The following is a 13,395-nucleotide window of genomic DNA, read 5'->3' as shown; positions in this document are numbered from 1 at the left end:
AAAAGGCTTTCTATGTCGTTTCTGGAATCGGCATAGATACAATCGATATAGAAAGTTTCACTTTCTATGCTGATTATGTTACAACTGGCATAGAAAGTTCCACTCTCATTCCATTCCTAAATTTTTCATGAAACCCTGATTCCATCATAGGTGACACACTTTAGCCTCACCTTATGTTCATCGTCGTTGCCATTTACTCCCTACTCTGCCTCTTCGTTCACATTCGCGAGGTATGCTTTCCCACTGTCCATTTCTTCGCCTCCAATACCACTTTCGTCAGGCACTTCTTTTCCAAAAATGTTTAGGACTCCGATGCCGACATAGCAAATATAATAAACACATTGTGATATTGTCCCAATAAACATAATAAACACCAATAATAGACCCAATAAACATAACAACATATTAAGGTTCAAGGCTGACCAGAGCAAAAACAAGAGAGAGTTGCACAACGAGAGCAATAAGAGCGATGCATAGAGCACTACACCGATGAGAACGACAATCACCACAATGACAATGAGACCTATAACAGAGGAGATATGAGGAGGACACGAGAGCAAAGATGAGGAGAGTGAAAGCAAACCTGGGAACAAAGTCTTAAACGATTCATTGTGAAAAAACACCCAAGCATTAGAGCTCTTTAAATGGTGAGCAAATGATGAAAAAACAAACAAAGACAACTAACTTGAACAACAAACATCAAAAACCTCTTTAAACATGGTGATGAGAACTTGCAAATGAAGGAAAATGTGAATGAAGAAACTTTTGAACAAAGGAGGCAGACGAGAGAGTGAAAATCCAAAGAGAAATCAAGAAGAGAAACCAAGAGAAAAGAGAAAACCTGGAAACGAAGGGTTTTTAATAGCGGGAGTTTACAAATGTTGTGGCAAAAAAGTAACTTTTCTAAAAATTTAACCTAAGTAGAAGATTAGGCTTTGGTTCCCGTAGAACCGATGCCTATACTAGTATAAGCTTTGGTTACTTTAGAAGTGAAGCCTATAGTTATACAAATAATTTTAAAAATGTCACCGCATTTTGAAATATTTCATTTTTTTTGAAACTGAATCCTATTTGACGATTTCAAATGTGTTTTCTGTACTAATAAGATATGTTTAGAATATAAAAAGGCACATACAACCGAAAAGGCCAAATTGGGAAAGTAGATTGCTTCAAAGAAAAGTCATAAAAATATAACTTACTCCATTTCAAAATTTAATTTGTCCAAAATGATTCTTAAGATTTCGGCTACTCAAGAGTATTATCAATCTTTGAAAGGGGTGATAATGGAGAAAGCAATTGAGAAATTTAAAGAAGATTTAGGAATGAAGATTTATGTGAGAATTAGGCATGTAAGTCATTCTAGATGTTATATATATATATATATATATATATATATAATATAGATAACTTCATTTACTTATTTAATTTATAATTCATTGTTTTAGATACACAGACAAATTAAATTTGAAACGAGGAAAATCCAATTCACATAAACACCAAATTAAGTAAGAAAAAGTGAGATCTATGTCTGAATAATAAAGTTAATTTTTTCTTTAAAACACAGAAAAATTAAACTTAACCTTTATACAAATGTTGATTTATATTTTTTATATAGTTAATAAATTAAATAATTAGTTTATGTTATCGGTTTAATTAGGTCTGTGAACTATTTAAAACATTTTAATTAGATATCTAAACTAATTAAAACAACTTGTAATTGAATAATTAATTTCTATCATTTTTGTAATTGAATCTATTCGGTTAATAAGACTAATGAATTTTTAATAGTTATGTTATTTTAAGCTATTTCGCAAACTAAATTACGAAAACTTAATTTTAAGTTATTTTAAGATCAAGTATATAATTACAAGTTTTAAATTTTTTAGACTTAACGAAAAGTTATAAACATTTTGAGAAACTCTTGTGTAAGAAATCCTTTCAAAGTAAGGATCATAAAATCAAATATACTAATCATAGATAATAATTCATAATCAAATGACAAAGTAAAATATACTCATAATGTCAATACACTATTAAAATAACTTTTAAAAATTAAATTAACCCTGTTCTCACATTTTGTAATCATAATTTTACAAATTTCGTGATAGAAAACTTACATGTTTTTTGGTTAAAAAGAAAGTGAATAATACATGTATTGAAGCATACATTTAAAAAATATATATAATAATTTTATTGAGTAAATTACTCGACTTTTTTTATAGTTTAGGATTTATTGGAAGTCGAATTTGTATAAATGGATTTGTTATTTTATTTTTTTTTTGCGAAAATAGGTCAAGTCGTCATGGAGGAGGACGACATTAGAGGTGAAGTTGTCCTCCTCCTAACCGGTTTTTTTTAAAGGTGATGTCGTCATCCAGAGGACCGTTTTCTTTGAAGGAAAAAGTGAAGTCATCCTCATACATGACGACTCCACTTTTTCAATTTTTTTTTCGTAATAAATGAATTTTGATTATTTTTTAGTTTAAACTTATTGGAAGAATAAACAATAAAAAATATTAATAGAATAAAAATAAACATTACATTAATATATTTTAACATTGATTAATAATTAAAATACAACGATTAAGTTAGTAGAAAATCATCTGTGTCCTCCAGTTCCACATGGAGGTCGTCTTCTGGGTCTGGTTGGTCGTGTTGGTGGTTGTTCTTGGTGTGGTTCATCATGATCATCGTCTTCATGTTGATGACTTTGAAAAAATTGGGGATGGTGAATCGTTATTTGGGGAGTTTGAGAAGGCATTGGCGGAGGATAAAATGACATTTATGATGAAGATCCTGGATAATAGGCAGATGGTGGTGTCATGGCTGAAGTGCCAAACATCTGTGATGGACCAGCACCATAACCTGACTGATGCGGGAATGTGTCAAGTCCATCGATACTCCATGTTATGAGCAGTATCTGGAGGAAATTAATGCTATTATTAGAAAAAAACAACAAGCGGGAATGTGTCAAGTCCGTCGATACTTAAGAGAAAATAATAATAATTTGCACATGATCACTGCCTACCAATGTCTTTTACGGTTAGATTAAATGATTAGTGGTGTGATTGTGGTCACTTTCAAACTCTTCGACTGTCTTGTCATCACGTAATAGTTGTGTGCTCTTTCTCCCATGTAGATCTAATCTCATACATCCATCCAGTTTATAGCCTCTACAACATCAACAAAGCATATGAAATACATTTTCATCCGGTTAAGAATAAAGAATATTGGTCCACATACACCGGACCAAATTTCATTACAGATCCAAACATGCGTCGTAAAGTACGGGGAAGACCACCAACTCAGAATCCATAATGAAATAAATCAACCAAATCTCAACAGACAAAGTAAATATTCATATTGTAGAAATGAAGGACATCATAGAGAAAATTATCCTTATCGTCAGTAATTTATTACTTTATCCAATTTTAATTTACTTTTATTATGTTTTATATTATCTAATCTATTTTATTAAGTTAATTTATTGTACGAATAAAAATAATTATAAATACAATCAATATAATTTTTATAATTAACAAAATTTGTAAAAGAAATAATTATAAATTCAAAAATCATTCATAACTGATAAGTTAGAAAAAAGACAAATAACGAAAACCGAAAAATTAAAAAAAATATCAAAACTGAAAAATTAAAAAGAATAATCAAAACCTTTAAATTAAAAAAAGAAAAAGAATCTGAAATATTTAAAAGAAAAATAGTAAAAAAAAAAAAGTAAAAAAAAAAATAATAATTAAAAATGAAAAGTTAAAAAAAAATAAAAAAGATAAAAAGTGAAATTATTATGTTACAGGACGACCTCCCTTGTCTATTAAACAAAAGTTATTCTCAAAAACAACGACTTTATTTAAAAAAAAAAAAATCCGATCTTTCCAATAACAACTTGATCCAAATTAAAAAAAAAAAATAAACCTTATTTTACGAGAAAGAGACCTGAACTAAAAAAACATAAAAAATCAAAACACTCTTACGCATAAACACTAATATTAAAAAATTCGTAGGGTAGATATTTAAGGAAAAAAATAGTCCAAAAGAATTTTAATATTTATTATTGTTAGAGAAAAACGGACAGAAGCACCGATATTTATAGTGAAACAAACAGACACAGAGACCCGAAACCAATACAACACCGTCTCTCTCATTCAACAACCACACTCCCTCTCTCTCCCTCTCGCTTTCCGCAAAATTACTTCTCCGGCGACATCTCCGGTCAGGTTCCGGCAACCTCCCCGCCAATTCCACATGGCTACATAATGAAGGCGGAACCACCGGCAGCGCTCCTCATGTCGGTTTCCTGCATCTCCGACTACGACCTCCTCTGCGCCGACGAAAACTCCGGTATCCTCTCCGGAGAGTCGCCGGAATGCTCGTCCGATGTGGACTCCACTGCCCCGCCGCCGTCGCCACCGTCCTCGGAAGACTATTCAATCGCCAGTTTCATCGAACACGAACGCAACTTTGTCCCCGGATTCGACTACCTCTCCAGGTACCAATCTCGCTCCCTCGACGCCGACGCCAGAGAGGAATCCGTTGCATGGATTCTCAAGGTAAATAAATAAGAAAAACAAAATAAAACAATCGGACATGCCATTCCGCTCATATTACGCAATTGTAACTCCCCGAAATGCTCCATGCTAAAATGCACCGCTGTGTAGCCGTCTCTCTGTGGTTCTAGTATCTTCTAGATCTGTGTCGTACGGAGTTCACGGTGGATAGACGGCGTTACATTTCTTTGTCTTATTACGAATTGACTGGTCTTTGTTTGGTGCGTTTTTCGCAGGTACACGCGTATTATGACTTTCAACCTTTGACGGCGTACCTTGCCGTCAACTATATGGACCGATTTATGGATTCTCGCCAGTTACCGGTGAGCTCTTATTTCTCGCCAGCTTTAAAATGTCAAGATTATTCCACTAATTGGATAACTCAGGAGAGCGTTTTCTGCAGTTGTTATTACTATTAGCAGTAATGAAGAAGACGTGTACATTCTTATAATTAGGTAATTAAAATAATAATTATAATTATGTATATCTATATCAAAATCTATATCAAAGTAATTAAAATAATAATAATTACACTGAAATATGTTTGACTTTTCAGAGGTAAAAAGTACTTAGGTTTACTGCAATAATCGTCTCACTTTATTTTATATCTTTATTGAAGGTTAATTTATATTCTTCTTTAATAAAATGATTATTCACGTAGTAATGTTAATAATATAATACATTTAGTATTTCTATTTTTCATGTAAGTTAATTGTACTATAGTTTTTCCGAAATAAATGCACTCGAGTCTCTGAAAGAACGATAATTATATAATAACATATTATTGTACAAATGAATGAAAGTAATTAATTTAGTTGAATATTTTTAAAATATATCACATTAATTTTTCTTATTAATAATTTTAAAATCCTATTATTATTGAAAAATGTAAAGATTTATAATATTTAAATAAAAATAAATATAAATTTACATAAAAGTTATAAAATATCTCATCAAAAAATCATTAATTTTTTTTTCTAAAGTGACTATTATAATAAAATAATGTGAAGGACTCTAAAATACTACCTTATATTATAGAGTAAATTTATGTATAAAATATATGCGCCATCATACTGGTTACGTTCAAATATTATATCTTCTAATTATTTCCTGAAGAGATTTATATTATATGCTCTAATTATTATGTGAAGAAATTTCCAAGGGATTAGGATCGCTTTGTTACTATTCCAAAAGCCAATCAATTATTGATTAAACAGCGCATTTTCCTATGTATGACAAAACCTTATGCTATGCTTTTATTTAAATATTGAATTTTGCTCAAAAGTTTATACAAGTATCATATTAGTTATTTATACAACATGTTATCTAATATAAAAAGAAATAGTATGTAAATTAAACAATGTACTTCGGCAATATATAATACCTAATACTGTATACAGTGGATAGTGACAGCTTGCAGAAGATTCTAGTACTTTTATCCGCTGGTGCATGTCACGTGAGGGATACATGCTGGCCTTTGGGCTAGAAAGTTTGAAAAGTATTACCACTATTAATCGAGATATTAAAAAAAAAAAATTATTGTGGTGATGATTATAATGACCTTTTCGATTCACTGTTTGATGCATGATCTTGTGCATACATGTCTACAGCAAACAAATGGGTGGCCTCTGCAACTTCTATCTGTTGCATGTTTGTCTTTGGCAGCAAAGATGGAGGAACCTCTGGTTCCATCTCTGTTGGACCTTCAGGTATCTATACATATTATGCATATATGGGCCTCGCTTTTGAAGTAGAATCAACGTAATACGCTAGTTAAAACTCCCATGTTGAATCGGCATGTCAGTTCGTATGCCACTACGTAATTTCATGATGTATAAAAATGCAGATAGAAGGTGCCAAGTACATATTTGAGCCGAGAACAATTCGTAGGATGGAGCTACTTGTTCTGGGTGTCTTGGATTGGAGGCTAAGATCAGTAACCCCACTTTGTTTTCTCGCTTTCTTTGCGTGCAAAATAGATTCAACTGGAGCTTTTACCGGGTTCCTCATTTCCCGGGCTACAGAAATCATCGTGGCTAATATCCAAGGTATTATTTCTATAATATGTAATTTAATGAATAAGTTAAAAGTTGAAGAAATATTGGATAGTAAGTAAGGTTTGTATTTTGAGTTTCCTATTTGATTACTTTGTCCGCAGAGGCTGGCTTTCTTGCTTACAGGCCATCATGCATTGCTGCCGCAGCCATACTTTCTGCGGCTAAGGAAATTCCTAATTGGGCTGCCCTTAAGCCTGAGCATGCTGAGTCATGGTGCGAGGGACTAAGAAAAGTAAGCATGTAAATAGTATATTAAATTATAATGTGCAGTTTTAACATATGTTTGAAAATGAACAAACAAATCGAAGTGATTGCCAAAACACTTATATCTGATTACTGCAGGAAAAAATTATTGGGTGCTACCAGTTGATGCAAGAACTTGTGGTTAACAGTAACCGTAGAAAACTCCCTTTGGTGTTGCCGCAGTTGCGAGTAACAACTCGGACTCGAATGAGGTCAAGTGTCTCATCATTCTCATCGTCATCCTCCTTCTCCTTGTCTTGTAAGAGGAGGAAATTAAATAACTGTTTGTGGGTAGATGACAAAGGAAACTCCGAGTGAAGAGAAAAGTTTCACGAATAATAAAGAAAGAGAAGAAAAAGATGAAATAAAGGTGGGTCAGGTTGTCTAGAAACCTCAACATTTTTTAGAGGGTTTTTGCTATTAAAAAATGACTTGAGTGAGGGTGTAGATTATTATACTATGTATATCTATCGTATGTACAAGAGTTTGATGGGTTTGGAGAATTTATAATTATTAATTTTTATTTTATGTGGGTGGCTTATTAATGAGTATGCAGAATTCCCTTGGGGAGAGGGATTTTGCATCATGTGGGAAAGTAATGAGAGAACAGGAAACACTGAAACAGTGGTAGACGAATTTAATGTGATCTGTTGTTGTAACTTGTAAGTGTGGAAGAAAGAAGTGAGTTGCGGGCTGGAATTCAAAGTTTTGCATTAATTATAGGCGAAAGAGATTAAAGATGATGGAGTCAAAGCCGCAGACCTTGAGTACTATAGTAGAGAGCAGGTATGAAAAACGGGTGATTGAAAGTTGAAACTGAGAAGTTTGAACTGTTAATCGTGATGTGGGATTCATAAGTCAAGCAAGCTTCATTTCTTTGCTAGCATCACTGCTTCTTCAACTTCCGCGTTACTTTGATGGGATACCCATGAACAGGGAAAGCAATTTAAGGGCAATAAGTTGGACTTTGGCTACAATTTGTAGACTTTTTTTTATGGCTACGGGCACCTATGCAGACGGTTCTGCGGCGTGCCAATGAAGTGTGAACGTGTGATTTTCTTTTTCTTGGTTTTTCTTTGCGGGAGCAGTTGATATTTTTTTCCCTCTTTTGGCCTTGAGCATAGGCCTAACTATACAGGACTCCATGGCTTGGTGTCCGCGCGTGTGATGGAGACACGTGTATATATAGGTTTAAACCTTGAATTTTTTTATTTGTTTTCAAGGGAGGAAAACCCTCTTCACATAGGGGTCTAAAAGGGTCTTTGGGGCCATTTCCTGTGTGCTGTGTATTGGATTGATTAATAATGACTATTAATTTCATAGATTTCTTTCATTTACGTTCTTTCCTTGCTCATTCTTATATAAAATTATTCTTGAGTGAATAATGTGATTCACGGCTCCACAACCATATGCACCTATATGTACATTTACAATTATTATTCATATCCACATGTCTTAAGAACTACTACAGTCCACGCAAAATCTCTTGAAAACTTTTGGGTATTGCTATCTCATGCCACATGACTCTCATTTAAGATAGTTTGTAGGTTTGCTATTTGTTCGTATTACTGAATGAAAAGAAACTACCAGAGCCTCTCTGAAATCTAGTGAGGCAAAACTCTGAAGCGGATGGACTCGTCGGTCCCGCCCGTTCTAAAGATGACCAATCACTGATTATGACTCCTCATTAGCAAGTGCATGCTCGTGACTGTCTACAGACTGTGCTGTTGTGGTATTATATACATATGCAAACAAATTATTAAGCAGTAGCACCCCTTCCCATTTCATGAAATATCACACACACTTTGCTTTACATCTACATATCCATGTCCACTCTTGCCTTTGTTTGGTTTAGTCTGGTTTCATATCTTGAATGTGATTTTAAAAGGTTTTAATTTTCACATTTTAAACATGATTTCATGCTATACTTAATGAATTTCCATACATGCTATGTGTTGCGTTTGGAAAAATCAGGCTGAGATAATCATGATAATATATATAACCTTAAAACTACTTTTTAGTACGATAGAGAATCATGGAAGGACGCCATAGTTTTTGTGTCCTTCTTGACAGACCAACCACAAATAGTTTTTCCATTTTTCTGTCACTAGATATTTCTTAAAAAATATTTATAGAGATGCAGAAGAGATGGGTAGCTTTTATACCAATAGGAAGAACCTTTGCCATAATTACTTTTAAAAGTATGTAAACAAACAACTATAGTACAAATTAAACTGTGAAGAGCAAAAGCGAAATTAAAAAACATAGTAACGTATCTTAAAAAGTGAGTGCAGTACAGAATTTCTTCCTCAATAATAGTTAAAAGCTCATCTCACGGAGAGAGCTTGTCATTTAGTCCCATTACCCCCGACATAAGGTATATATTATTTTTGCATACATTATTAACACACACCACTACCCAGGCTTTTTCCCCGTAGCGTCTTTGTAGAAAAGTAACCATGCATGGTATGCGACCTAATTATCATATCATCCGTACGTTTGCATGACAACTATAAAAGTATTTATTGGATGAGCATCACATTCTCACATCACATCCATACACTGCTGTCTAGACCCATGTTCATCAATATCTCTGCACAGATGGACCATAGTGAAGAAAATTATGGCAACTCAGTGACAATCTTAGCGCATTACTTGTTTCTCCCATTGCTCTTGGATGTTTGCTCTGCATAATTGATGGAGCTATGAATGAATGAATGAATGAGGTAATATGGGCACTTGATTGATCCATTAAACGACAGATTAATTTCCGCTCCATTTGAATTATTATCATATGCCTTTACATGGTGTGGTATATAAGAATTCATCTGTGAAGTAAAATATGTAGGTAATCCATATTGTCAAGAATGTAATGGTCACTTTCACATGTACCATACTATTCGATGCTTTATAAGGGTTTTCGTGTAGTTCCAAATGTGGATCCCCCAACCCGACGTGTCTTTCTCCACTTGTCAATTTATTAAGACATGCTTATTAATTAAAGCTGGTTGCTGCTTCCATCAATCAATTAATGCACTAATATTTCATTACCTGCTACACCGACACCGTGGGATGGGATCCATTCAACTTATTTTTTTTCTTATAATTACATTTTTATATTAATAATATTCCTGTATCTCTTATCATGTTATTATTCATTTTATTTACCAATTTTTCTTCCTTTTTTTTATTTAAAAAAATGTGAATAACAATAGAATTTATCTTCAAAATATGCTAATTTGAACCCCAACATGCAAATCAAATAAACAATTCTTATGGTGATCGATCGTCGACACGTACAGTTAATAAATATATTGTTTGCTCCAAGTTGGGGCAAAAGTTTTGGATATTAATTAAAAGCTTGCTTTTGAATTATAGGATTAATGGGACAGATATCAGGACAGACACTGGGCTGGAAGGACAATAATGCTAATATAAATTTGATCATCAGACACAAAACTGGTATCTTCCTAATCCTTCTTATAAAAGAAACGCACATAAGCCAAGTTTGTATGCATGTATAGCTAACCAACCCCAGTATTGGATCGACCACAAAAGAGGATACTTAAAGCTCTATTTGTTTTACCTCAGAGACAACATACAGAATAGTCTTTTTTTTTCTCCCATATTAGTTTATTCATTAAAGTCATGGTTAATGGGTTTAGGGGCTGGGTGAGCATTTGGTTTTATATATGAATGAATAAGTGGTGGCTAAAATTAAAAAATATCCGGAGATTGGGGCATGAGGGCACACGTGACGCCATCCCATTGGGCATAAAAAGTGAAGAATTAAATGAAAATTTTGGATTTTTGTCCTGCCATTTGGTTCCCACCCACCAATATCCTCAATGATGAGGGCGAAATGTTAGTACACATGGGAGTTTGGGCTACTCGATGGATTCACGAATTTGTATTGCCTATAATTCAGTTATTATTATGGCATGTGTGACCGTAGTAATTAATTATATGATTCACCAGATAAAATTTATATTTTAACAACTAAATTTTAATAATTTTTCTTAAAAATTTACAAAAGTGGTTTTCTATTTTTTATTTTATTTATTTAAATTTTAAGATCATTTAAAAATAACAATTCAGATTATAAAAAAAAATAATCAAAATATTGTTATCTTTCTCTAAATGATTTGTAAGCAGCAATTTAGAAAACCTATTAGAGGATGCCATGTGCACTGACATAGCAAAGGGGACCAAGCAGGCACTAAGCTCTGCCTTTATTTTTGTCTTAAATGTGTATACTAACGCACGAAGGTTCCTTTACATTTCTTTGCTTTCCTTATCTTGCACTAAAGAATAAGGTTTCCTTTATTTGTAAACAAAATAAGCTTTAAAGCATGAGGAGTGAGGAATCCTAAGTATATAACCAAAAAGCCAAAGATACTTTTCCCTCGCAATAAAATGGTAGGGCTTTCGGGGCGTTTTCTGTGGGATATAGAATCTACCTCTTTATCCTCTCTTTTTGTAAGGGAATTTGGAATTTCCCACTTTTGGTGTCCATATGACAAGGATAGAGAGAAGAACACCAGTCATTTTTTTTTCCTCTCAAATTTATCATTTTCTCTCGTGGGCCTCCTCCCAAAAGTTTCATCTCGGTCCCTCCATCGGTTAACCCTTCAAAAGTGAGAATCATAATTCTCAGATATATATGGTTTCTCAGGATTTGATGCTGAATGCAACACACACCACTACTCCCAAGTCCTTCACCCACTCATTGTCCCCATTCTAAGTTCACATTTTTTATCCAAAGTATAAGAGACAGATAATAAAAGAAAAAGGCAAGCATAAAAAATCATACCACCTAAACTTCATATTTATACGTAAAAACTCCTCCTATTGTTCTCTCCAATCATCACTTTCATTCTTCCTAATTAAACTAAGTCATACCACTCATAATTAACAACTCCCGCATGCACATATACAATCATATTCATATTTATTCATCCATGTCTGTCATCATTTTCAAAAACCAAAAACCCCCCACAAATGGAATCAAACACCTGTCACGTAATGTTGCTATACCACACTGTTGTTTACAGATTCACATTTTTTCCTTAAAATCTTAGTCTTTAACTATTTGATACTGTTCCAGCTTTTGGTGATCGAGTTACACGCATTTGTCTCTTTGGAAAGCAGAAAGAAAAAAAGATGAGTAGTTATGGGGTAGATATATGAACTAGTCTCGAGGGGAGCGTCTTGTAACGTGGATGTCGTGGTGTTCTTTATTCATGCTTTGTGATAGTGGCGACCATGGACCTGTATAGTGACAGAGTGGAGACAAAAGAGTCTTCTGCTTAATCATCAAAACCCTATACAGCAACCATGTCCATCTATATATCACCCCCACCCCACCACCCCTTCAACCTTAACTTTGATCATTCAAAATTTCCCTCATACACTACACCTATAGATATTTTTTATTCCAATCTAAAAACAACCCTCTCTCTTGTCTTAGTCATTAAAAGATGCACCAAGCAGTCTTTATTCACAATACCATTTCCTCATTCACTTGTAAAAAGTGATTGGGTAAGATTTGGTTTGGATGCAATAAAGTTTAGGTAAAGTTTAGAGGAAAATGAAGTGGTACAAGTTTTACTTTCTGATGAAGGTGCTTGCATGTATAGCAGTATATAGTTATGAAAGGATAGAATAGACAGAAGAAGGAGGGTGAAGCTGTTTAGCCCAAAGCTTGTTCCAAAATTATGAAGGAATAAAGTTTGAAGTAAATAAGAGACTAGTACGGCAAAAAAATGCATAGGCAATTTATTACTTAACATAGGTCATTGATTAATAATAGTGATTATTGTCCTTTCTTAAAGGAGCAAAGATGAATTGAAACTCTTCTCACTTTCTCTCAAGCTCTTTCTGATTACTACAATGCTTAGGTAAATGGAACACGAAAAAGGATTTCATTGACAATTCATTACAAGAACGTGGGGCAAAGAAAAAACAGTAACAGAAACTATGTAAAGTGCTTTCACATCAACATCACACAAGAACACAAGCTCCTTCCCACTAACGAAAAAAATAAAAAACCTAACCTCGAGCATTGAACATATGTGTCTTCATACTTTGCAGGTCCATGCATACCTAATAAAGCCTTCTTTACAATTAATTTCAAATTGTTTGACCCATTACAATTTAAACATCTTAATGAATAGGGTTTTGCTAAGTTAACAAGACTTTTTGCACATTATATATAGATGCATATTTATAGTGCTTTTTGATAAAAAGTTTCTGTTTTTATCTTCTTAAAACCAGTACTTTTAGAACGCTGGTTTACATTTTTGCGTGATAAATATAATTTATTTGACAAAATCCTACCCAACGAAAGTGTAGTTTTACTAACATTAAGCCAAAAAAATGATTTTTTATGCTTCTATGTAGCTGGAAATGAACTGAGATAAGCCATCATTTTCATGAATTTAAGCAAACTTTACCATCTTTGGAGAGTTTTGAGTTAACCCAGAATGACAATATACAAATCCCTACTTTGCGCAATCGGAAAAAGAAGT

General features: G+C 33.4%; 1 protein-coding gene across 1 annotated transcript; it reads left to right on the top strand.

Moving 5' to 3' along the window:
• The first annotated feature begins 4,115 nt into the window (after positions 1–4,115).
• LOC114177850 (cyclin-D1-1-like) lies at positions 4,116–8,202 on the top strand. Its single transcript, XM_028063428.1, has 6 exons — positions 4,116–4,568; positions 4,802–4,888; positions 6,176–6,274; positions 6,412–6,613; positions 6,724–6,854; positions 6,965–8,202. Exons 1-6 carry the CDS (start codon positions 4,275–4,277, stop codon positions 7,181–7,183), a joined length of 1,032 nt encoding a protein of 343 aa, XP_027919229.1. The 5' UTR covers positions 4,116–4,274; the 3' UTR covers positions 7,184–8,202.
• Positions 8,203–13,395: the final 5,193 nt, after the last annotated feature.

This window comes from Vigna unguiculata, chromosome 3 (assembly GCF_004118075.2).
Source record: "Vigna unguiculata cultivar IT97K-499-35 chromosome 3, ASM411807v1, whole genome shotgun sequence".
NCBI lineage: Eukaryota > Viridiplantae > Streptophyta > Magnoliopsida > Fabales > Fabaceae > Vigna > Vigna unguiculata.
Note: the sequence above shows the minus strand (reverse complement) of the source record. Positions and strands in the feature narration are given on the sequence as shown.